Genomic DNA, 26,874 nt, shown 5'->3' on the forward strand with positions numbered 1-26,874 from the left:
TAACATGGATCAAGATCATCATTTATGTATCAACAACTACTTAGAATCTAAGAGTAAGCTTAGATTCAGTGATGCACTGAAATAAAAAATATTGGCTGAAACACACAGGGTTGAAAACTGAAAACGAAAATCCTAGATGATAAACCCTTCAAATTATCTACATTGATCTCTCTGATATTACAACCACATTTAGCCCGCAACAAGTGCATAAGAATATACAACAAAGCACAAAAGGCATTCAATGTAGTGATGTTTGTTTTTTTGTTTCATTTTTTACGCCATGCCAGCTTCTATGGCTATTTTCATGACGGGAGCCAGGTTTAGTTATTTAGAGTTAAATAAGGTGTTTAAGATTCATTTTTCCTAAAAACCTTAAAACTAAATTTGGATTCACTTGATTAAAAACCTTTTCAAAAGTATCAACTGAATAATACAGGTTCCTCAGATGTGTAGAGGTATGACAGTCCAGTAAAATACACTACCGTTCATAAGTTTAAGGTCACTTACTCATTCTTTATTTTTTTCACATTTAGAATAATAGTAAAGTCATCAAAACTATGGAATAACATAAATGGAACTATGGGAATTATGTTGTGACTAAACAAATCCAAAATAAATCAAAACTGTGTTATATTTTAACATCTTCAAAGTAGTCACCCTTTGTCTAGAATTTGCAGACATGTACTCTTGACATTTTCTCAACCAACTTCTTGAGGTATCACCCTGGGATGCTTTTTAAACAGTATTGAAGGAGTTCCCATCTATGTTGGGCTGCTTTTTTTAATTATTTGGTCCAAGTCATCCATTTCAAAAACTTTTTTTTTTTTTTTTTTTAAATACAATTTTAGTTTTGTAATGAAATAAATTAATATGGTGGCGCAAATATATTTTTGTCTACAAAAAGAATTTCAAACATTTAAGCATACGCCTTCAGATCAAAAGGTTTTTAAGATCATGAGAAACATTTCAGGCAAGTGACCCCAAACTTTTGAACGGTAGTGTATGTTTAATGGATAGTGGGTTCTGACAAGATGAGCACTTTGGTGAATTTTCTCCTGATAGTAAAAATTGGTGTGCGAGTCTTGTATGTCCTATCTGGCATCGTGTGTAAATGACTTGATCCCAGTGATTATTAAAAGGGAACACATATCTTGTTCCAACAACAAGATTTATTTCCCATAATTTGTTGTTTAAACACTGATCCACTTCGACTGCCATCTGTTTTTGATATATACATTCAGAGTTGGTTTCAGATCTGTGGAAGGTATAGGGCATTTTACTGGTTCAGTAGATAGTGCTTCTCTGGCAGCTCTGTCTGCTTATTCATTACCAGAGATTCCTGAGTGATACTTTCAAAGCCAATGAGCTCTATTTTGAAGTGTGAGACTGCTTTGGTGGCTTTTCATGCCTGTAAAGAATGACTATAGCTTGAGCCAATAGCATTCCAGAGCGGGCAGGGCAGGAGTATATATCATTGGTTCGACCCGCTGAACGAATCTGCCTCTTCATTGAACTAGTACTAGTCGGTCATTTGAGTCTGAACGAGATGAGACGTCATTCATGAACGAACTGAATGTACTGGTAAACTGGTTCGCGAACGAAATGAACGACTCACTCCATCATCTTGTTCATGAATGAGGATCTGCTGAATGACTGAATGAGAGGTATGTTGTTCGTTCTGTTCGGCATGTGAGTCAATCATGTTCAACAAGGAAAGAAAGGAGTGAAATGCACTAAGACAAGTTTATAGGTATGCACAAAACATACAGTAATCTCCAATTTTTAATTTACAGTTAAAATGGCATGAATTACGGATGGAAATCTTGTATATGTCATTCGTTCACTTTGTCAATCTCGTTCAACAAGAAGAGTCTAGATTATGAATAAAAGTGAGTGATGACCACACTTTACAATAACATATGGACATTACTGAAACAATTATTTTAGGCTAGTATTGTTGTCTTTTTTTGTATACTGTAGCTTGATAAGTCGTACTCAGCAGTTCACAATATGATATGCCTTGTCATTTGTGGGAAAAGGCTTATGATGCTTAAACACTCCATAGTGCTGTCTCTTAGTAGAATTGTGGACACGCAAATTTTAATAAAGGATAATTAGACTTGTTCTGGTCATGAATAACTGCTTGGTTCTGACTTTTGGTTCAATGCAACTACTTAAACTTTCATTTGGAACCATCTACAGTCGTAACTGTGTGGCTAAAGCACATAACAGGTAACCAGAAGGTTGCTGGTTTGATCCCCACAGCCACCACCATTGTGTCCTTGAGCAAGGCATTTAACTCCAGGTTGCTCCGGGGGGATTGTCCCTGTAATAAGTGCACTGTAAGTCGCTTTGGATAAAAGCATCTGCCAAATGCATAAATGTAAATGTAACTAAGGCGCAACTTGAAGAAATGGTCAATAAATGAATCAATGAACGAACCTGAACAAATCTTTTCGGTGAACAGAAATCAAAAGAATCGAGTCACTGAAATTATTCAAAATCAACACCACTAATACAATGTACATTGCTTCTACTGATCGGGAGTTTAATAGCAAATGGACTTTGTATTTGAATTTAGCAAACACTGTACTAGGGCTTCAACAAATTATTATTTTGATAATCAATTATTCTTTGATTATTTCTACGATTAATCGATTAATCAGATAACAAATTACATTTTCCTGTATTTTATTAAAATATGATTTTTCAAAAAAACTGAAATGATAAAAGGAGTAAGGATTTGGTTTGATTTACATTACTGAATTCACGATTCTATACTATTACAAAACGTTGAACAAAGCCTGAATCATGAAGTTAAGTTGGAATTTATTATTATTATTACTTTCAGGACATATGCGAAACAGCTCCTTGTAAAACTTAAACAATGCTCATCATTAAAGAGTAAAATGAACCAATGGGGCATGGAGTGAAAAAATAAATAAATAAATAAATAAATAAATAAATAAAAAATCAGCCCAGCAGAGGGCAATAGTGACATGAAAAAAGAAATATTAATAATTCTGCCCAGCTGAAAAATGCATAATTATGTTAGATACTTATGCTTGTACACGGTCACTGATTACATACATTTAAGTATTTTATTATTATAGTTTTTATAATAGTATTTTCACTGATTACATGTTTCTAAACTATTCTTTTCAAAACAATTGTGTAAAATAATGTTTGCCATAGTATAAATTTACTAGCAAAATCAGACATTACATGTGACATTAGCAGAAGGACTTTCAAATATCAGGACCCTTAGCATTATTACACATTATATTCAGCATTACATACAGTTTAATATAGTATAATCATCTGCAAACCCTGTGCAAATTCACTCTCGCGATGAAAAGACTCATCCCGGTGCTCGCTGTATTACGAGATTACATGAGGAGGAGAAAACACTTTAAAAGCCAGCACACCTTGACTGCTGATACTTCAGTCTGATATCCATGAAAGCTGCACAATTGATTACATTGAAACTGAAATCATGGTATGACATTGGACAGTTTAATCAAAATGATTGCACTCCATTTCTCCATTGCGATCGGTTTGATTGACGCGAATGCGCAGACTCGCTTGCTCAGAGTTTAACTGAGAATTGCTTGTGGTAAGAACAATCAGTTTTGTGAAATACGTGGCTGATTTTGAATTTATAACAGGTTTACATTATAAAACAGAAGATAGCAGTAAAATGCAAGTGATGCGCTGGAGAGAAACAACTCTCACCCATCAAACAGCACAAGCCCTCTATCAACGCACCTGACGCAGCAACCACTCCACATTAAACTGTATGCTTATTATGATCTTATTTAAAGTGTTTATAAAGTGCTCTCATGCGCTGGATATCTTGGTTCATGTTTTTTTCCACTTCAATTTGTCTCTGTTGTTTTTCAAATGAGTTTCATAATGCAACATTTTTCACTTGGCTGTGAAGTGACGTCACTGACGTGGCTTCTCCATGATTACCGCAAATATTCATCTAATCGATAATGAAATTTGTTGATGATGATTTCCATTATCGATTTTATCGATTAGTTGTTACAGCAATTTTTTAAAAATCACTGTCAGCCAAGATTTTCAGTCTATTTTCTTTTTTGGCCAAGCACCAAAAATTGCATTATATGGCATTTTGGAGTCCGCGATTTTGGTGCATTCCTTCTTAGCTCATAAATGCGACAGAAAAAAAAACAAGGAAACATTTTCGTAATGGGTTATTGTAAATTTACGAATATTTTTCCTCAAAAGAAAATTATATAAATTATCTTACCTGCAGGAATCTTGTCACATCAACTATGACGTTCCTGAAGACGTAATCTTCCTTTTGGCAGTCGAACCAGCCAAGCTTGGTGATTCTGGCATAGAGCTGGATCAGGGCTTGTGTCACAAAGGCAGCAAGCTTTGGCCGGGTTGCCAGATAATTAAGAACATAATTTCCTGTGAAACCAAAGGGAGATATCGTTTGTGTGAAAAATCATTACAAAGTTGGTTTAAAGGAAAAGTTCAGCTGCCATTTTACTCACCGTCATGTTGTTCCAAACCTGAGTGTTTATTTTTTTCTCTTTTTTTTTTTTTTTGGTGATTTAACAACTTGACTTTCTAACAACTGCATGACTTTCTTTCTTATGCAGAACACAAGGAGATGTTTTAATGAATATCGCAGTCCACGTTTTCGATACAATGGCAGTTAATTGTGCCACATAAAAAACAGAACCCAAAAGTAGTCCATGCGACTCCTGTGCCATATTCAAAGTCTTCTGAAGGCATCCTATAGGTTTCAGTGAGAATTACAAAGTAAATTTTCAGTGACAATCTTGACGTCCATAGCACATTCATGAGAGATCATTTTGTGTACCAGATAAGAAAGTCATACAGGTTTGGAAAAACATGAGGGTAAATGATGACAGAATCAAAAATTCTGGGTGAACTATTACTTTAATGTCAGAAGCTTCAAGGTCTTTGATACAACTCAATATCAAGTCCTTGTCCATTTTTTAAACTTACGAATGTCAATGCGTTGCTCCAGGGGAAGTGGGTTGCTTGTACGCGATACCAACTTGGACAGACATGTTGCAGCCAACAACTGCGAGTACGAGGACTGTAAATATTCCACAAACACAGTGTCAGGTTAGCAATTTGCAATGCAGGAAAAATGGAAGCATAGTTCCATTTCAATTGCTTAACTCTGGGATTTTTTTGAACATTGATGATAGATCATTCCAGATATCTTGTTCTACACAGTTCCCAAAAGGTTTAATTCTTACGCTTCCTCTCTCCAACAACAGCTGGCATTTACTCAGGCAGTCAGGACTGTTGGTGAACTCCACCAGGGCTTTCTCCGCCTGCAGACGTGTGGTGGTGTCCGTGGTCTCATACAGCTGCTTGCACAGGATCTCTAGCTGGGCTAGGCTCTACGAAAAGAGACCCATGAGTTGAATGGCAGCAAAATAACACACAGAGGATATTTGTGGAGACGAAGCAACAAAATTCCAGTTCTCTTTGTAAGAACATGAAGTCCTATAAACTCCAGTTGTGGAATGTCTTGATGGTCAAAGAAGGTGAGATGACAAAAGATAAGGTTCGCAAGTGTCATGATTCATTTCAAGAGCAGCATGATTGTAAACACTACTATCTACGCTATACCAAATCAACCCAAGAAATTGATAACACATGAATGCCTAGCTATGACCAGTTCTTACTGTTCCATTAGTGTCACATACTTTCAAGTTATTTAAACATTAAGCAGTGCTAGCAAAATTAGACATATTTTGCCTCATGTTGAACAAATTCACGATTTAAACTTGTTTTGAAGAAAATGTGAGTGGTGCTTGCCTGTGCAAATCTTGCTACCACAGTGCTAAGGTGTTGTGTGTTGTTGACGGAAAATTGCTATGTGGTTGCTAAGATGTTCTGAGAGGTTTTCAGCTTGCTGCTATGCAATTGCAAGGGTGTTTGGGTGGTTGCTTACTGGTCCATCGAACGAACGGGCCCAACCGCTAGTCTCTATTACTGCATTCACACCGCAATGTTTAATAAACAGATCCAATCTTTAACCATATCCAATTTTTTGTCCCACCTGTTTACATTCACTTAACTGACTGCATTTACATTAATTACCCCCCAAGACACACTAGGCTGTCACTCAGCACTATTTAGTGTTGTTAGAACTGCTGTATGAATGGCAACGAATATGCATTTTACTTGCAATCGTTCTTGGAAATATCAATAAACATCACAAGAATACAATTAATTCTTCAAAGACGACTCCCTCTGCAATTCACACATAAGAATTTTCCATACACGCATTCATTAACCTTTCCTGAGCGTTACTGAGTGTTGATTTCATATCGGTCTGTCTGTCACGTAACTTTGACCACATTTCACAGATTAAGGTAATTATCCTGGTTAAACCTTTATTCCAAAAATAACCTTACAAGCTAAACAGTGTATATCTGTTCAGAATATTCCTGTACATGTGGTTATCGATAAACTAAAACATGCTCATTATTTTCCCGCTATTCTCTTCAGGAAATACTGGAGATGTTCACTGCAATTTATTCCACTGCATCTCACCAATTCTGCACATGTAATTTTACTAAATAACTATAATTCATGTCCTCCACACTATGGTAAAATTGTAAAAATTTCTGATTTATCTGCACATTTATTTTCATCAATGCAATGACTTCTCGTTGCAAAATGTGCTTTGCATTTCACAATTGCTTGACACCTCGTACCTCCAGTATAATGTTACTATAAATGCACAGATATTAAACGAAAACTTTGTTTCAGCAGATTTTAATGTCAGAAATACGAGGAAAATCAGACACGTGTTTAGATGTAGGTCAGATGTCCAGATATTGGATATGTATCTGATTTAAAACCAGATTTCAGATGCAAAAAAATCTAATCTTGTGCGTTATTTTTTCTGTTTACATGTGTGCTACAACATCCAATCTGTGTTGGATCAGATTAGAATAAAAAAAATCAGACTGGCTGCATTTACACGGTCCCAAAAAACAATGATATTCTAGTCCCTAGATATGGCTTAAGCCGAAAGTATACTTCAATTTTGGCGCGAACGCTCAGCGTCTGTGTACAGTCAAACGCGAGCCTTTGAAAGCATACTCCATCTGACTGTGCGAGCATACCCAGGCGTTTGGCACATGCGCGCTACGACTGCAATTAAACAAGACTTTTCTCTTCAGGAGTTTAGACCCATAAAGATGTCTTTATATTCCTTCAGACTGGAGTTATACAGATGCAGGACTCACACACCCAGGGTATGAAATTCACTTTTTTGCCCACCAGCCAGAGTGGTGGATGAATGCACAATTTTACCAGCCACTTCGGTATTTTACCAGCCACTATTACTTTATTTATTATGATATATAATTATTATATAATACATTTAATACCATAATTAAATATAATCTGTTTATTATACTGTATATATTGTTTTAACAATGTTATTTTAAATATAACACATAATATCAGGCTATTATTATCAACATTCAACATTCATGCAACATTCAAATGGAGGCTAAAGTGTAGACAAGCACAGAAGAAACTTCTTGTTCAAGCACCATTTCAGTTGTACTGAATTATGACAGATGTGGCAATTCACCTGTAGTACCAGTGTCGTTCCATTCTGAGATGGTCTGCGATCATATGCAGCGTTCTCATAGACGACACTATTCTTGCAAATCGTTCACAGATGACTGACAGAGAAGAAACAGTGAGACCTCAGCATATGCACGTGTTCCGCGAGATGCAGCACGAGTGCCAAAGCACCAATAAACCTCTGAACACAGCAAATCACATACACGCATTGATGGCTTTTCTGTCGTTTGTTCTTCAAAATATAATCAAGAGTGCTCCTTCAAACCCACGTCTTTGTTTCTTAAGGCATTTCTTGTCATGTATCACTCCGAGACAGGTCTACAGGTCGCCTGCCACAGTGGCAGGTAGATGAGCAAAATGACCTGCCACTGCGCATGAAATACCTGCATTTGGCGAGTGGTGGGTGCTAATTTCATACCTTGCGCGTACACACGTGTTCTTGACGTGCACATCTACTGTTGCTGTTTTTACCTTAGTCTCCTGTTGTTTACCGCCGATTACATTTTCTTCTAGTGCTTCTTCCAGACAACAATGGCTCAAATGTGAGTGTTACCACCTTGTGGACACACTTATTAATGCAAATAATTGCAAATAAAGATGAGCGGTAAGAAAAATTGGGCTACGCACGTTTAGTGCTTGAGCACTCATCTGATGACGAGATTTGCATCAGGAGTCCTGTAGTCCTGTGTGTCACGAGTACACTTTGCATACTTTGGGCTTTAGGCATCCACTTAAATGCAAGTGTATAGAATTTATTTTCATTTGTTAGGCTATATCATTCACGAGTCTTATTTAAAAAATATATAATAATAATAAAATAATATTAGTACAAATCTGTTAAATTAGCATCATCATTTGAGGTATCATTCTTGTCTATAGCACAAACAGTGCATGACAGATTTTCTGCTGAAGTATGTGACTTTTTCCTGTATTAAAATACTTTCTTCTATCCCAGCTTAATATGCAGAGACAACTATAAGTAAGCCACTCATAGTAGAGATGGGCATTTTGGTCATTTTGTCTACTTGAGTACTTGATGTAATTACTTGAGTACTCATCGGGGGTAAAATAGTCTGTTCTAAAAAGTTCAAAAGATGGCATAATCAAAATATAATGCATCATATTTTGTCATTATGTAAAGACTTGCTGGCCAGTTAAATGAAACAATGATCAGAACCCGCATCTCTGTTTATCATTCAGGTTACCATTATACGCTTAGTAAGTGCGCACCACTGTTTCTGAACTGTTTGTATCTGCAAACCACGGTTGGCGTGACTGGAGACGCCATTGCCATCACGTTTTTAAAACACTGTGTTAAGTAGTTTTGAAGACCCTACGTTCTGTTACATTCAGCTGCGCTCCAGTTGTATGAAAGAAAGATTTCGCCTTGTGTGTGTGTGCATGCAGTGTAGAGTGCTGTCTTTGCCCCGGACAGATGGAGTTGCTGTGTTGCTGTGATGATTTATGCTGCCTCCTATTTAACTTTGAATTTCAAACTTCCTACCTGGAAAATTGCCAAGGAATGGCACTTTACATCGAACTTACAAAGTTGTACAGAAAACTTTAGCTCTGATTTCGCCAAGATGCAGGTGTGTGACTTCATGCAAACCAGGGCCATGGCCACAAGGGTGGCAGCTGCCACCCTAATTAGAAGCTCTGCCACCCCAATTTCAACAATTAAAATATCACTAGTTGTATACTGATGTAATGCTACATTTCATAGTTTTTAAATTTAAAGTCTCCTTTTTTGCTGTTACTCAAGTGAGACACTGACAGAGTCTGACACAACCACACATACATAACCATGGCACACCTTCAGTCCTAGTATCTGAGGACTACAAAGTTACATAATGGTAAGGCACAAACAAGAAAATTTTAATATGGCAAATTCTGACAGTACAATCAACTATAAACACTCCCCTAAACCCATTCTGAACAATTTTGCAAAATGGCTCATTTATTCAGTCCAAACTTAGTCAGTCCTTCCCCCACCGAAGTGCATGCTGGGTACCGGACGGCGCTACAGTATGTATTGATGTGTAAGATTACTTCAATGTGTTCACTTTAAAAGCACATTTCTTATATGGACTATAATTCGCAATAGTTGTAGTACATGCTATTTTTATGTTCGTTGTAACATAATCAGATAAAGTTACATTTCAGCCCCCTGCAGTAAGTGTAAATGCAGATCGGTAGATGAGCAGTCTGATCAGAGGGTGTATGGAGGAACAGCCCAGAACAGAAGGTAATCTCCACACATCTAACATACCACAGCAAACTTTTCATTTGAGTTGCGTATTCTGGCTGGCAGGTGTAAAGTTATCGAATATTTTTTTTACTTGTATCTATCTTGAGAAATTCCCAAATTTTAATCATTACATTTTTTTTTGTTTTGTTTCTAATCGTATCTTGATGTTAAATTGTTGACAAACGTTTCGACATCTCCGAGATTAGCAACAGACTTGATTTCAGGATTAATTACTAACTAATTTTAAAAGGTAACGTTAAAATCAAACATTAAGCGAACATTAAGATGGCATATCGATAAAATGTGAGAATAATATTCATTGGGGCAGCAGTGTTCGTTGGGTACACTTATCTTCACCCCCTCCCTCACTCAACTTGTTTCGGTGCCACTTAGTTAAACATACAAAAATGGCAGACTAGCCATCACAATAACAGCTCGATATTATTCCTTATCATTCCTTAATTAACGTTAATCAAAATTAATCACCTGTGTGGTTATTTTACAGGAAATTGTCATTTACACTGTATATGACATTTCAATACACTTCAGTATTTATGCTAACTTGCTGCTTCTTGAGGCAATTAAAACGCTGTGCAATTAGGATAGATGAATTATTATGAATCTTATTTTTTAGGGTACCTTTAATTGTCATTAATGTGCTTTTTTATGTTGCTGTTACCAATGATGTGCGACAGAATGAAGCCCAAATGAAGAGGGAGACATAGACAGCAGTTTTGTTAAAAAATCAAAGCAGGATGAAGAGGAAGCAGGAGAGCAGAGGCAACTTTACAGGTTGAATTCAACAAAGAGAGGAATGCAGTGGAGGGGAGATATTTGAAGGAGAAAGTGACACAGAAGAAGAGGAAAAGCAAAGCAGAGAGGCAGAAGGCAGCATCAGGGATACACCTTTTGCATGTCCAGTAGGTCCTCATGGGATGCACATTGTTAACAACAGTGTTGTCATAATTCTTCATTTAGATTAAATCAGTGCGTAAATATAAAGGGATACTTCACCTTAACATGAAACTTCTGTCATCATTTACTTACTCTCATGTCGTTCTAAACCCATTTGACCTCTGACATTACAATTATTGTAAATATTATCTATTTACATAGTATGTGTAATATAAGAGCCCGACCGATATGGGATTTTTGAGACTGATACCGATTTTAGAAATTCACATATTACTGATATGGTGGCCAATATAGTTAATTTTTGAGCTGGAATGAAAACAGACCTTTTCTATGTGGATTGTGCACCGATTTTGCACCGATATGACTTTGCAAAGGTACTCAGAAGGCTGCTTTCTTAAACAAATATTTTTAATCACTGAATATTTGACATTATTATTATACATTGTCAACAAATTCTAGAAATGAACACTGAGAAAATAAATAAATAAAAATACAATAAATAGCTTAATAAACACCAGTACTGTATGTTTAGTATGTTAATTGCTGACCATTTAAATAAAGAATAAATAAAAATACAATAAATAGCTAAATAAACATCAGTATTACTGTTTAGTATCAGTCAATTGCTGACCTTTAAAATAAAGAAAAAATATAAAACAAATAGCTAAATAAACATCAGTACTGTTTAGTATCAGTCAAATGCTGACCATTAAAATAAAGAATAAAAATAAAATAAATAGCTAAATAAACATCAGTATTACAGTTTAGTGTCAGTCAAATGCTGACCATTTAAATAAAGAATAAAAATAAAATAAATAGCTAAATAAACATCAGTATTACTGTTTAGTATCAGTCAAATGCTGACCATTAAAATAAAGAATAAATAAAAATAAAGTAAATAGCTAAATAAACATCAGTACTGTTTAGTATCAGTCAAATGCTGACTATATTAATACTGCCGAGTCAAGATAAACATATAAGCAGCGGTGTTACACCGTATTCTGCTATGAAAGTTCAGGGGAATCTTTCAACGGTGGAAAACCAGACTTTTAAATATGACATTTTGTAAATGCAACAACTGGAATTGTTCGGTTGAAGGGGGTACCAAACTGTGAATCCTGAACAAAACAGTTCGGTGAATACACAGTGTTTCCCATTAATTGACTAGACTCTGGAGGCCCGCCACAGTCTCATAATGAACCGAAATTTTTTTACACTTCTCATCTAAAATATTTTTGCACTTCTCAGTCTCATAACAACATAAAATAAAAGGTTGTGTTTTGCGCTCTCTGTCACGCACCAGTCAGCTCCAGTCAGTTCAGTCAGCTCCTCACCCACTGCTGTAAACTCACACGCTCACACACACTCGCACTGGAGTATTCCTGGATCCGTCTAATGTTATTTGGTTGAGGAGAATGACAAATTTTTGAGGCAAGTAACATTAACTAACATTAAATGTATCCACTGCATTTATACACTAATCCACACACAATATCATCAGTGTACAAGAGCAAACAGATAATATTACTGCCGAAGTTAGAATCATGATTAGGGTCACCATACGTCCTCTTTTTCCCGGAAATGTCCTCTTTTTTGGACCTTAAAAAGAGCATCCGGCCAGGATTTCTAAATTTGCGAAAATGGCCGGGATTCGGCTTTAGTTGCATTATGATGTGCATCTGGTCTAATACTTCATTGTGTGTGCACGCATATTTGCATTGCTTTAACCCCTCTTTGTAAGTCCTGCCTTCTCGCACACCAATTGGTCGATTATAAGATGCTTGCAGCAACTATTGGCCAAATTCCTTCCTGTCAATCTCTCCGCTAACGTGCAAAGCGCTGTTGTGTTCGGCATCAAACAGATTGACAGTAGCAGAAAATGACAGCTGAGTGGAAACAATGCCCAAACGAAAGTGCTAATTTACAGAAGATTTGCAAAAAAATTCCCATGCTTTTGTCCAGGTCGAGATCCGTGAGAAGAAGAATGTATGACATTTAAAGCTGGCACTTATGTGTCAGTTGCTAATAAAGGTGCAAGTGATTTAGAAGCACACATTAGCTCTGCAAAGCATAAAGGGTCAGCAAAAGGTGAAAGTTCATCAGGTAAATTAACGGACTACTTTTTGCGACCACGTAAAATTATCACATTGGCCATGGAAAATGAAGCATTCAAAATAATACTATTAGTAAATGAAGGTACATTCATGGCATCAAATATTTTATTTTAGTACATGAACATTCAAAAGAATGTTGGAAATTTTTATTTATATATATTTATGTTATGCTAATAGAGTGTCTTTTTCACTGTATTAATGTTTGCATTCATAGTAACACTGTTTTGAACCCTGTTATTACACTGCACCCCAATACCCCCCCCGGCGAAAAAGGTTTCCTCTTTTTGGAAAACCAGAATATAGTCACCCTAATCCTGATGATTAACGTAAATTAACATTAGCGTTACTAGGTTAATTGGCATAACGTTACACTGCTTACGGCTTCACTAGCTAGCTATCATTAGCAGTCTGAGATAACGTTAAAAGATAAAAAGCTGAAACTGACATCCCTAGTTTGTACCCTGTGAGAGATTAGTTAGCACCACAGACTCTAGCTCTGAGTGAAAATTGTGGGTCGGGTAATGACAATCCAGCTAATTTTAGCCAATCGCTTTTGGCAAGGCAGGCCGTGGCTCTGTTTGTGAACAGCTGTCAATTAAACCCTGGCTGGTGGTGAAGAGCATCATGTATATGGGGAAGAATTGGGGGCGCTGTTACTCACAATTCGATTTATTTCAAAGTTGCCTAGTGCAGCTTTAGGAGCACAAAATTGTTTACAAGAGCACGACACTAGCCTCTTAATTTTGCTCTCAAAGTGCACCAGATGGAAGTACTTAACTTTAAAATGTACAAAATTTTCTTATGGAGGCGCATGCCCCTGGACCCCCCTAGAGGGTCAGAGGTCCAACCCCATAGTCTCACAAAATCCTGTGGGGAACACTGATACATGTTTACACATTAGCTTCCACTCAGCTGACAACAATGAAAGTAGCTACGTGATTAGCTAGTTACTTATAAGCTCGCTGTCACGGAGAGTAAAAGACGGACGTTGTTTATTTTACTTTCCAGCATTGTGTCTCACCAACTAGGTAATAACATAGTGTGAAATCAACACTCAGCAGACACAATCCACCACCGCACCATTGTTTGCTGAGCTGCAAAAAGATGCTCTGATGTTTACCTTTCAATCTGCTACATTACTGACTGCACTGACAAACTATAGCTGGCTAACATAGCAAACAATAGCAAAGATAAACATGAGTGACATGGTTGTCAGGGACAGGGTTAACGTTATATTTGTAATATTGAAAATGGAAAATTATGGGGTCATTGTTTATTAACTTTCCAGTATGTATTTCACAAACTAGTTAACAACTTACCACGAAGACACCGCTTAACTCCGCACTGTCTGCAGAACCACCATCAGCTCAGCTCTGTTAACAATGGAGTCGGAGCACGCTCTGCTGGACAAACTATGTAATGAAACCAATTCTAAAGCATTGTTTTCTGCATTATATGTTCTGAAAAAAAGTTTTCATATCGGCACATATACGCCGATACCGATATATCGGTGAAAGGCTAATATATATTGGTCGGGCACTAATACACACACACACACACACACACACACACACACACACACACACAGGCGACCAAAAGTTTGGAATAATGTACAGATTTAGCTGTTTCGGAAGGAAAATGGTACTTTAATTCACCAAAGTGGCATTCAACTGATCACAAAGTATAGTCAGGACAATACTGATGTAAAAAAACAGCACATCACTATTTGAAAAGTCATTTTTGATCAAATCTAGACAGGCCCCATTTCCAGCAGCCATCACTCCAACACCTTATCCTTGAGTAATCATGCTAAATTGCTAATTTGGTACTAGAAAATCACTTGCCATTATATCAAACACAGTTGAAAGCTATTTGGTTTGTTAAATGAAGCTTAACATTGTCTTTGTGTTTGTTTTTAAATTGCCATAGTATGCAATAGATCAATAGCATGTCTTAAGGTCAATATTAGGTCAAAAATGGCAAAAAAAGAAACAGCTTTCTCTAGAAACTCGTCAGTCAATCATTGTTTTGAGGAATGAAGGCTATACAATGCTTGAAATTGCCAAAAAAAACAGAAGATTTCATAGACAAAGGACAACTGGCTCTAACAAAGACAGAATGTGGAAGGCCAGATGTACAACTAAACAAGAGGATAAGTACATCAGAGTCTCTAGTTTGAGAAATAGACGCCTCACATGTCCTCAGCTGACAGCTTCATTGAATTCTACCCGCTCAACACCAGTTTCATGTACAACAGTAAAGAGAAGACTTAGGGGTGTAGGCCTTATGGGAAGAACTGCAAAGAAAAAGCCACTTTTGAAACAGAAAAACAAAAAGAAAGGTTAGAGTGGGCAAGAAACAGACACTGGACAACAGATAATAGGAAAAGAGTGTTATGGATCTTAATCCCATTGAGCTTTTGTGGGATCAGCTAGACTGTAAGGTGCTTGAGAAGTGCCCAACAAGACAGCCACATCTATGGCAAGTGCTACAGAAAGTGTGGGGTGAAATGTCACCTGAGTATCTGGACAAACTGACAGCTAGAATGCCAAGGATCTGCAAAGCTGTCATTGCTGCACGTGGAGGATTTTTTGATGAGAACTCTTTGAAGTAGTTTAAGAAGTTCTGATTTTTTTTTTTTTCCCAAATTGTAATAGTAATGTTTCATGTTATTAATGTCCTGACTATACATTGTGAACAGCTGAATGCCACTTTGGGGATTAAAGTACCAATTTCTTCCCATAAGAGTAAAATTTTTACATTATTCCAAACTTTTGGCCACCAGTGTGTGTGTGTGTGTGTGTGTGTGTGTGTGTGTATATATATATATCACACATACACACACACATTTAAAGGAATAGTTCACCCAAAAATGAAAATTTGCTGATAATTTACTCACCCTCAGGCCATCCAAGATATATCTGAGTTTCTTTCTTCATTTCAGGCCTCCGCGTTAACGTTCAGAAGAACTTTATTTGTCGACTGGAGTCATGTGGATTATTTTGATGCACCCAAAACATGCATTTTGGACCGTCAAAAAATGGAGTACATTCACTTGCATTGTTTAGAGGAGGAGGCCTGAAATGAAATCCTAAAAGTCTTAAATTCTGTTTTGATGAAGAAAGAAACTCACAACAGCAAATTTTCATTTTTGGTTGAACTATTCCTTTAAGTGGTGTGTTGCCACCCCGTGTATAAAATCCTGGACACGCCCCTGAGGCAAACATGTCATCACCGAGGGAGATTTACAGTCAATGATAAACCTTCACTTTTATTAAATAATATACACTAATGAGTCAAAGTTTCTACATTACTTGATAATAAAACTTGTTCAGCAAACATCTGCATAGACAGGTGTTCGAAACAAGGCGAATTAAAATTTCTTTTGATTATGGTAAACCTGTAGAACAAATGCTAACTTTGCAGCATTTTTTTTATCAGTTTGGGTGCTATGAGACGTCACTGTTGACAATCAAGGTACAAAAAATAAATAAATAAAAAATTAAAAAAAAAAAACCCCACACATAATCAATCTCAAAATTAAAAATAAGGCCACTCTTTGACACGTTTGTGTTTAGTTGTCATGTAGTTGTCACTGAATTTCGAATTTAGTGAAAAGTCACGTCACGCATTTTCATTATCAATCTTTGTTTTTATGATCGATCATTGCTGTTACTTCCGAGTACTCAGGTACTCGAGTACTCGTGCCCATCCCTAATTCATAGGTTAATTTTCTTGAAAACGGAAAGCATTCTTCTCTCTGGTGCTCTGATTCCTATGTTCCTATGTTTGTGTAGAGCGACCTGCCCCAACAACGTTGATCAACCAATGCCGTGAGTTGGAGGCGGGACTATCTCTTTGTTTTACCAGCGACAGATTGGGGGGTGGGGGGGTATTCAGAGAGCTGTTCTGAAAACAAATTTTTACAATACCATTTGGTGGCACTAGTGGCGCAGAAAGTACATCAGCTTTAATACTTGGGGATAGGGGTTCTAAAGATAAATGCAATACAAGCACCGTTAATAAATAGCCAAGCAAAGACATTGATTAATTTCTGCCATTAGAGAACTTGTCAGTTGCAGGTGTCTCACCATTTCAATCCAGAGCCTGGAGAGCTATTGTAACTACCATTTAAAAGCCAACTAAAAACAGAAACTAATATTGCATAAAACATATTAGTATACATCCTTTATATACACATCTCATAAAATTACAGCAATATTTTGAAGTTATTGTACTTTGCCACTGAGGGAATATCTGTTTTGAATAAACGAATGAAACACTAGACCTATATGGTGACTGGAGAAAATGTCAGTGTGAAACTTTGGTAATACACAGAAAGGCAATCGAAGAGCTAACTCGAGTCATGTTGTGCAGCAACAAGCCTCTGACTCTAAACAGCCCTTTGTTCCCTTGTGAAGCATACCTATACAAAATCAGAATCAGCAGAAAAAAACAGCAGCTGCAACAAATGCAGCTAAAAAGTTGGAGTTTATTTACCAAAAAAAAAAAAAAAAAAGTTCTGAACTAAAAACCTATTGTGTATGTTTTTTTTCTTTTTCTTTTCTTATTGCAGTAGTTAAATCATATTTTTAGAAGCACATTCTGGCACATTTTGCAACTTGAAGTGTGCCTTTCATGCCCATGCTTGATGCAACCTGCCAATAACTGAATCAAGAGCCCCTAAAAGAAAAGGGAGGACCCCAAAAGATATGAGGAAAGAGAGATATAATGCATTTTGCATCCTAAAAGATAAAATGCAAGTAGTATATTCAAGGAACTGGTCCGAAGAGATAAGACGACTTGAAGTTGAAACACAATATATGAAGATGCCATGCATGAATGTCTACTAGAACTAATGCCATAAACAACATATAATATGGTTATGCCTACTTTGACCCCACCAGTTAATGGTTACACTGCAACATTAACATGTTTTCTGCCACTTGTTATACTCAAAAAAAGTACGGCCATATTTCACAAAGCTACAGTTAGTTGTCAAGACTTGAAACTTAAAACTACTAAAAATGAGTATGAAATGCTGAGTCATATCAACTCACTGGCCTCAGAAAATATTCTTTCATAATTATGTAAACATGATAGTTTAGATACAACTACATTACACCACCAAGATGCAATCGATGCCACCAAAATGGCTTTAAAGACAGAGGGCTGTGTGCGACGCTTAGATGGTTATTAATAATCTATTACTGCAAATGGAATGGCTGCTTTACCAGCTACAAGGTAATAGGAAGCTTGACAACAACACTGGAAAGCTCATGTTTACTGTTGCCTCTGCACATGAGAGTCAGGTTAACACCAGAAACATCCCCCAACACAAACACTTCAATAAATTTCATGGGAATAAACAATTATTATAAGTCCTCCTTAACCTTTGCCCTCATATATGACATGTTCTGACATTTGTCATGGACAGCTTTTTTACAAGATGATGTGCCTGAAAAACTATGAAACAAGCCATATTGTATGCATCAAGAGCAACTACTTATGATCCGAGAGAATGAGTGGTAGCAAAATACAGTTCATTACATGCACTTTATATGTCTTTAAATAATCCCCAGTTAACACAAGCAATAACAGTATTAGCTAATGAAACTAGACAGGATTTAAACTAACGGTAAGGTAACTTGACAGTAAACATATTTCGATACAATATTTAATTATATTAAAGGTGCACTTAGTAACTTTTTTATTTGTCATCTTGGACTTACAGTGACACCTAGAGGCGTGGATGAAGCATCATTCAAAATCAATAGCTTTCTGTTAGAGATGCCATTGTAGACATTACTATTCACAGTCAGCCATGATTAATTTAATCCAAGAGTGAAAGTGTCCAGCGGTTACTGAGATTAATGCTGCCTTCATGTGCTGTTGGAATATCCTACTTCACACTTCTGAAATGGTAATTACGAGTAGCTGTGTAGCGTTCAAATGCTTTGTTGTCGGAAAGAATAAGAAACATGGACAACGCAAGGTTTGTTCATGCATATTTCTTGAGGAGCTTTTATTTTGACACCATAATAAACATTACTCAGCTTGCTGACGATAAAGGAATTTTGGTCAAATACAAACTATTTTCATTTCATCATAATCCAGTCTGCGAGGCATGACGACGCGCTGGCCAGATTTTCTCAACTTGCGAACGCAGTCATCGTCTGTGCACATTGTCGGTGCATGCTCTGGCCATTGACTCTACTAAAAGAGTATCACAAAGAAGTTGTAGTGCATATACACCAAACGCATTTGCTCACGGTCAGAAGAGTATACTCACAAAGGCAATGCGGACGACCAGGCGCGAGCAGATCCGCAAAACTAAGTATACCTGGGCCTTTACATGGCTGCCTCCATGAGGGGACCCCCTCCATGTACAATAAAACTGCTTTTAGAAGCTTACTGATAAGACTGGAGTCTTCATCTCAAGTGAATGCTCATGATTTTATACACATGTTTTAAAATTACTATGTATTTCTTTAGGAGTAAAACTTCGTAATGAGGACAAAAATAGTGAGTGCACCTTTAAATAATATGCAGAGCAATAATTATTCAAATATCGCGCCTAAAACCATTATAAACGAAACAAAATATGTAATATTACTCATATCTATAAAAAATAAAAATAAAAACTTTCTGGTTCGCGAACTTACCATTATGTCACTTAATCTAACCATGGCAGTTATTCAGTCATGTAAATGTCCTCTACCGCTACACTGAAAGGAATACAAACAACATATTTTAAAACGGTAACTTAGGTTTAATGGGAGATGTTTAAGTATTTAGTTTATATAACTTAAAAGAGAAAACGTCTTCTAGTTGGACTTTTGGTTTGGCGCGCGGGAGAAACTCATGAGCTAGCACGCGAGCTACAGGCTAAAAGCGCGAGGAGGTGCAGAGCTGAGCAAACTGAACACATTTGCTTACCGCGATGACAGAATGACAGCTAACTGAATGCAACTGTGCTGCTGGGCTTATTGATAGGATTTAATCTTGGAATAAGGCTCGCTGAGCCCGAATTACTATCGCATGTGTGTAAGGCCAGTGTAATCATTGCATTGCAAGCGGCTGGATGAGGGATGATGCCTTGTTTACAATGTAAAACATGACTGTCGCTACAGAGTTGCATGCAGTAGAAAACAAACGATATCTCAGGTTCTGCCGATCTGTGCTGCTTTAAAATACAGTATTTGTATCTTGCTTTAAAACAACTTTCATCCATGCTGTAGAGTTGTGTCTTATCCTGGACCAGAGAGTTAAAAATCAACATGATGACAGGCCACAAGTCAACACTTGGTAATCGAATCCCAATAAAGCATGCGAGTCAGCATCTCTCGCCACGCGACGCATGCATTTAAAATAAACAGAAACGCATAGCTGAAATAAGCCTCAGAATGTATCATTCGACTGCACTAAATCAAAATGTATTAATTTAATAACACCATAACAAAATCGCTTACTTACCTGCACATGATCCGCCATTTTGCTCCATTCATGCTCCTCTCACTCCCCCTGACAACGAGCATGCGCGTATCTGCCCACAATCACTGGAACATTTACGCAATTGACGCACGTAGTAATAAAGCCAGATGAGCGCCCGATGCTTCGAGAATACCGTTACGGCGGACATCCAACGCCGAAACTAACCATTGTTTACAAAGGTCTTAAAGTGAAATAGCGAATTCAGCTATTAGAGGTCACGTGGATTCATGATTCTAATCAATCGAAATCTAATCTAATCTACCAAAGCGGGATTGACAGTGCTTATTTTGAAGTTGAGAAATAACTCTATTAAACATTAAAGGAGGCTTTTGTGTATCTTCTTGAACACGTTGACCGACCTGTTTTAAAATGTGATGCTTTCGAAAAAATGCCAGCGGCATTACTATGTGCAAGGTCATCTTTTTTAGTGTTTGTATTTTGCCAATGGCCTGAATGCATGCAGTATTTATGTATATGTCTGTAATTTATTTTATGACTAACATATGGGACTACATGAACTAACATTATAATTTATTTGGATATATCAATGATGTTCATTAATTTAGTGACACATAGTGTCCAAGCATTTTTTTTTTAAATTATTATTAATAATAATAATAATTATTATTATTATTTTATTGACAACAAACACATTGGACATGTACAATATTCAAAATAAAAGGAATGCAGATAAAAAAAAAAAAAGTCATTTAAATCGATGACAAATAATACAGTTGGCAAATTTTACTAAAGCATTTTAACAGTTCTCACTGCTCTACTTTTTCTATAGTGATTAAATAATTTTGGAATTCTGAATGAATTTTGAATTATTTTTGGAATAATTACTTAAGAAAAAATTTAAATATAAGCAATTGAAAAGATAATACAAAAGAAAGCTTGACATCACTGACCATAGGATGAAAAAAATAAAATAATACATCACTTTTTTAAAAGGAGATACTGTAATAAGTTCTTCTGTGCACATGTTCGGAGACATCCTTTATTTTACAGTTAGGCAATTCCTAAACAGAAGAGAAATGTGTTCTGTATTGCACTAAACAAACTAAACCTTCAACATCTTGTGACACATGGATTTCAAAATAAAAGTCCAATGTGAATGACAGGTAGTGGGCCTGTTCTTTAGCCACCTTGAAGCAATAGTAATCAAATAAAACATTACAGGAAAGACCCATTTAATCAAGCCATAATTTTCACTCTCCTCCTGAGTTCTCCCTATGATTTGTGGCACTCTCATTGTGACAGTTTGTCTCTATAGAGCTCATTTACAGTTATTGATAAATTATTAAAAACTAATTCACAATTATTGGATTCAGAAATAAACTTAACCTAAGTAAAGTTTTACAAAAATGTGTTTTGGTAGGCCATGTTTTCAGATTTAACATTTCCTTAAAGGCAAAGTAATGGGTTAAGCAAGTGAAATGATTTAGTGAGAAAACCAATGTCGAATGAAAATGCAGTATTTGCTGTCAAAAGAAAAGACCCGTTAAAAATGCTGTAATGTGACATTTTGCTGTCATTATTTTCACATTGAGGTCTGCAGTAGTCTGATAACATGATTTATTCAGATAATTTTCTATACTTCTGTAAGGAAATACAGTATGTGTTCTGTTTTTTCATATGTTCAGAATGTGATATCTCACCGCTGGTTTGAGCCTCTTGGTTGAAATGTAAAAACGTGTCAAAAGTGTCATTTCTTTTCATGTGTGCTTTTGGTTGTTGTCACATATATCGGAATAGCACCCAAATCTACATTCAGAAGACCATTATTTAATTTGATCTTTTGGATGCTTCTAAAGTAGGTCAACAGAAGCCGACAAGTTGTTTGCTTGTTTCTGTTTTAAAAGACAGGATATAGTCTTCACTTAAGTTCCTCAAAACTAGTTGAAAGTGAGTCAAAGTGTGATAAACCCTTTACAATACAAGGAACACAAACTGGGTGAAAACATATCTAATCCTGTTCCTGACTTCACAATCTTTCACTTAGGCCAACACTTTGAATGATCCATCCATCCATCCATCCATCCATTTATCCATCTGTCCATCTCTCTCTCTCTCTCTCTCTCTCTCTCTATACACTGTAGGTGCATACTTATCTTACAGTCTCGACAAAAATCTTTAACCTTTTCTTGCCCAGGAAAAAGTTAATTTAATGCACATTTTGTGACAACATGCCCCAATAAAATGTTGCAAAGTTGAAGTAAGCTGTCAGCCAAAATGGAAACAGTAATATGCAAAAATATATAAATATTGCTTTGGCCAACATACTGCATATTGTAATAAATGTTTTTACAAAATGACAACATATAACACATTTGACAACCTAAATATAAATGTGACAGCTTGCCCTGACCAGACATTTATGTGGACACCTACCTTTATAATAAGCTGATAATACATAATACAACATAAAAACACAGTAAGCCTCGCCATTGTCATTGTGGTTTATTTATTGTGTTCACCTGTTTTCAGAGCTAATACAAAAATATAGGCTAATATTGGAATTTTAGTTTGGAGCACAGTATTCACAAAAATATCCTACTTTAAAAGGGTTTAAAACTAGTTTTGCGAAACCAACAAAATGAGAAAAAATAAAATGCTCTTCCATCTCAATAGCTTGCAGCAACTGTGATTTAGCCCTTGTGACAACTTCTGTGTGTGAAAACTAGCCCCAGTCTACCCTTCTATTTATGCCACAGTTTTGATATCATATACATGGATGTGTCTTTGTGCATGTTTTGAAAAGCAGAGAAAAATACATATGTGACCTTGTTTGTGATATGATTTCATGTTAGTGAGGGCACTGTAATAGCCCCCATTTTTCACAGAGGGGCACTCTAGATGCATGATCAGAACTGTGTGCTAAAAAGGACATCCATTCTAGTTCAGCTGATGTGCCCTTCACCTGAGACAGTTTCCTGTGGTGTATTCACATGATTGAGTTTACAAAAGTGCATATGTTGTATAACTGTGCACAAGTTTCACAGTAAGATAAGCTAAAGAAGAGATCCTGATCATTTGCAATGCTTTCAGTTTTATGTCCTGTTTGCAGAAAATTTTAAGTTTTACAGGCTTCTTGAATGTTAATCTAATTTGGGCTGACAAATGTGTTATGATGTGTAAAATATGTAGAGCATTTGCAGTTGTAAGATGTGAGGGGAAAGTGAATCTTTTGCATGATCATGTGATTGATTCTGATGTGGTAGCAGTAGGATGTTCAAACTCGTTTAAAACGTTTTACAGATGTCAAGATAAGCAAACTTCACCCCTAAATAGTGTCAAACAGGAAGAATCATACGAACCTAAGCCACAGACACACACCCACTCATCTGACTTCTCCAAGTGACTGATTTAGACTTCATGTTAGACAGGAATAAGACTGATTAGTCTCCTAAGGTCAGTCCACCATTCACAAATGCCACAATCTGCACAGCAATACATCTTAAATGCAAACATACAGTTTAAAGGCAAGGAAATCTGAACATAGTGAAAGGGTGGATAGGAAAACGACGGAAAGTCCAGCTGAAGAATCATGGAGGAGGACATCAGGAGAAAAGGAATGCTTTACCTTCACCAGCAACGCTTTGGCAAGGTAAGACTCAGTGTCCTTCTGAGAACTTTATAAGAAACCAGTTTCAACATAATTAGCAGTATTGTAGTATTTTCACAAATTAAGCTCAAGAGCTGCATTGGTGGATGCATTCACCATGCATTGGTGGACTGTGGGCTGAGGTCAGAACTGCAGCCCCTGATACTGCAGTAGAGTTTTATAAAACAATACATTTTTGAGCGCAATCATCCATAATAAAACCTCATAATTAAATAAAAATCACGTCATGTTTTCTACTTGAAAATATATTTTTTTAAATATCAAAAAGTGACTGAGTAAAGGTGGAACAATATATTAATTATATTCTACATAGATTATATTTCTACTGTGTGGCATCAGTACAGAATATTAGACAAGTTGGCCAGATTCAGAGTAAACCTACCAACATTTTTCTTTTCTTAAACTGAAAGCAATCTCATCCATGTTCGTTGCTGTTTGCAGTTCCAAATAAAAGTGTTTGGGGTGGTAATGATACAATGAGCATCAAGGGCATTGGAGTGATTTAAAAAAAGTGGGTGGTTGGGGATCTTCAGTGATGTTTGAAAGATGATCTCAGAATTAGTGAGGAGACAAATATATAAATATCTTATAACAATAATGCTTGCTACACCCTGATGAATTTGGAGTTATATAACAATATTAATAGACAGGATTCCAATGTAAAGCACTGCTTGTTGTACAGTATACACCAATCAGCCACAACATTAAAACCACCTGCCTAATATTGTGTAGGTCCCCCTTGTGCCACCAAAACAGCAGCAACCTTCATCTCAGAATAGCATTCAGAGATTATATTCTTTTTACCATAATTGTACAGAGCAGTTATCTGAGTTACCGTAGACTTTGTCAGTTCAAACCAGTCTGGCCATTCTCTGTTGACCTCTCTCATCAACAAGGCATTTTCATCCGCAGAACTGCCGCTCACTGGATGTTGTTTGTTTTTGGCACCATTCTGAGTAAATTCTAGAGACTGTTGTGCATGAAAATCCCAAGAGATCAGCAGTTACAGAAATACTTAAACCAGCCCGTCTGTGTATCTTTCTTTAAAATAAATGCCATTTGGTTTGATATTTTGTTAACCAATGCAAAGATATTAAAACATACTGAGCATTTTATAGACTATAATGTGCTTTTATCCCCCTCAGAGATGGAGGAAGGTGTGGTGTGTGGTGGTGGCAGAAGGCAGGCGCAATGTGGCACGGTTGGAGCTGTATGAGCACAAATATATGTCCTTCAAGGAGGGCTCCAGCAAGCGCAAACCTGATTACAAATGGGTGATCATACTGAGAGAATGCATCCGGATATCAGAAAACGACATGGCTGACCGCCCTAAAGACTGCACCACCTTTCTTCTGGAAACCTCAGAGAAACTTTATGTGTTTGCTGCTCACCATTCAGAGGTGAAAGGCTGGATCATGAGCCTGTGTGAGCAGGCGTTCCCTGTAAGTTGATTCACATCAAATCACAGCACATAATGATGATACATTATCACAGAACATTTGCTAATTAGGGGAGACTGGGGGCAATAGACTCTTTTCACAGACTGTGATGACGCATTTCCACCTTAATTTAGAAGCGTAAATCTAGCATTTAAAAAAAATATATTTTCAAATTTTTATTCATGTAATGTAAATGTATCAAACATTATTCTTTGTGTACCATTAACCTGGCATTCATTGAAAAAAAAAAAAACAACAACAACTAGTCAACACTGCTGCGATGGGGTTCCAAATGCAGCTGTTGAGTGAGTGACAGTAAATTTGTGCATCTTCCTCTATTCTGACTGTTGTAATTCATCTGTCTCTATTTTTTTCCTCTTTTGGAAAGTTGTGGAAATGTAATAGTGGATGTTTTCTTTTGCTGTTGGAGAAAATGTGAACACAAAAATATTATGTGCTTTTGGTCTCTAATTCACCATTATACTGTATATGCTTACCCCACTAGAGTTTACTTCTGTATTCCAAACATGGGAATGTGAAAAGGGTCCATTGTAACAGGAGCAATTGTAACCAGTGTTGGGGAAGATACTCAAAAAAGTAATCCACATAAAATCACTAATTACTTTTTGAAAGTTGTAATAAGATTACACTTTTATTCCTTCATATAAAAGTAATCACATTACTGATTACTTTAATTTTAAGTTACTTTATAAAATACCTTTTACAGAAAAGTTTTTTTTTCCATTTAACAAATGTAAAATAATGTGTATATTTCCATGTTCATACACTTAGCGCCACATGTTTCTGTCTTGCAATGGTTTGTTTAAGATTCTTCAGCTGTCACAGAAATGCAAACAGTAATTACTGACAATAATTAAAAGTAATTTAAAAGTCAATTTTAACTTAAAAGTAATTACCTTATTTGAAAGTCAATACCTGCAATCTGATTACACAAATTTGCTATGTGTTACACTACTTTTTGGCTAAAAATAGTTAGATTTCAGTAACAAATTATTTTGTAATTAGATTACACCCAGAACTGATTGTAACACAATAGATTTCACAAGCAAGCAAGAGTATTGACACTTATAATGTATAAGTCCAATTTTGACAATTGCTTTTAACGCACATTATTCCTGACTGATGAAAGAATTAGCACTATATACAGGTGAAAACTATTCAACAATATTAATAGGTATTAAAGTAATGATATTATTACTTTGAAGGGTGATTTTATTTGAGATAGTTAATACAATTTATTTTTCAAGTGTTATAATTGCCTCAGTAAATTTTTGCAATTGTAACACTCTGACTTCTTGTACTGAATTCCATATTATGATTCCGTATTTCTCATTGAAAGTCTATTAATGGTACAGTTACATGTGGTAGATACATATGTTTCTTACA

General features: G+C 36.3%; 2 protein-coding genes across 5 annotated transcripts in view; one reads left to right on the forward strand and one right to left on the reverse strand.

The window, feature by feature from the left end:
• The window catches only part of LOC127432236 (exportin-7-like), a 45,847-nt gene extending 25,389 nt beyond the window's left edge, over window positions 1–20,458 (reverse strand). The window contains exons 1-5 of one of the 4 annotated variants that reach the window (XR_007895729.1): window positions 20,383–20,399; window positions 19,572–19,634; window positions 5,271–5,417; window positions 5,011–5,104; window positions 4,277–4,443 (exon numbers count right to left, since the gene is read on the reverse strand). Coding sequence is in view for 2 of the 4 variants with exons in the window: in XM_051683150.1 (XP_051539110.1) it covers window positions 4,277–4,443; window positions 5,011–5,104; window positions 5,271–5,417; window positions 19,572–19,595 (432 nt within the window). In the remaining 2 variants the exon portion in view is untranslated. Of the gene's footprint in view, window positions 1–4,276; window positions 4,444–5,010; window positions 5,105–5,270; window positions 5,418–19,571; window positions 19,641–20,382 lie in introns of those variants that run through there. The other 3 variants (XR_007895730.1, XM_051683151.1, XM_051683150.1) reach the window with 3 other exon arrangements.
• A 3,245-nt stretch (window positions 20,459–23,703) lies between these two features.
• The window catches only part of LOC127432237 (docking protein 1-like), a 29,739-nt gene continuing 26,568 nt past the window's right edge, over window positions 23,704–26,874 (forward strand). The window contains exons 1-2 of the mRNA XM_051683152.1: window positions 23,704–24,010; window positions 25,174–25,470. Of these exons, the coding sequence (XP_051539112.1) occupies window positions 23,951–24,010; window positions 25,174–25,470 (357 nt within the window). The 5' untranslated portion in view covers window positions 23,704–23,950. The remainder of the gene's footprint in view (window positions 24,011–25,173; window positions 25,471–26,874) is intronic.

This window comes from Myxocyprinus asiaticus, chromosome 42 (genome assembly GCF_019703515.2).
Source record: "Myxocyprinus asiaticus isolate MX2 ecotype Aquarium Trade chromosome 42, UBuf_Myxa_2, whole genome shotgun sequence".
In the NCBI taxonomy this organism is placed as follows: Eukaryota; Metazoa; Chordata; class Actinopteri; order Cypriniformes; family Catostomidae; genus Myxocyprinus; species Myxocyprinus asiaticus.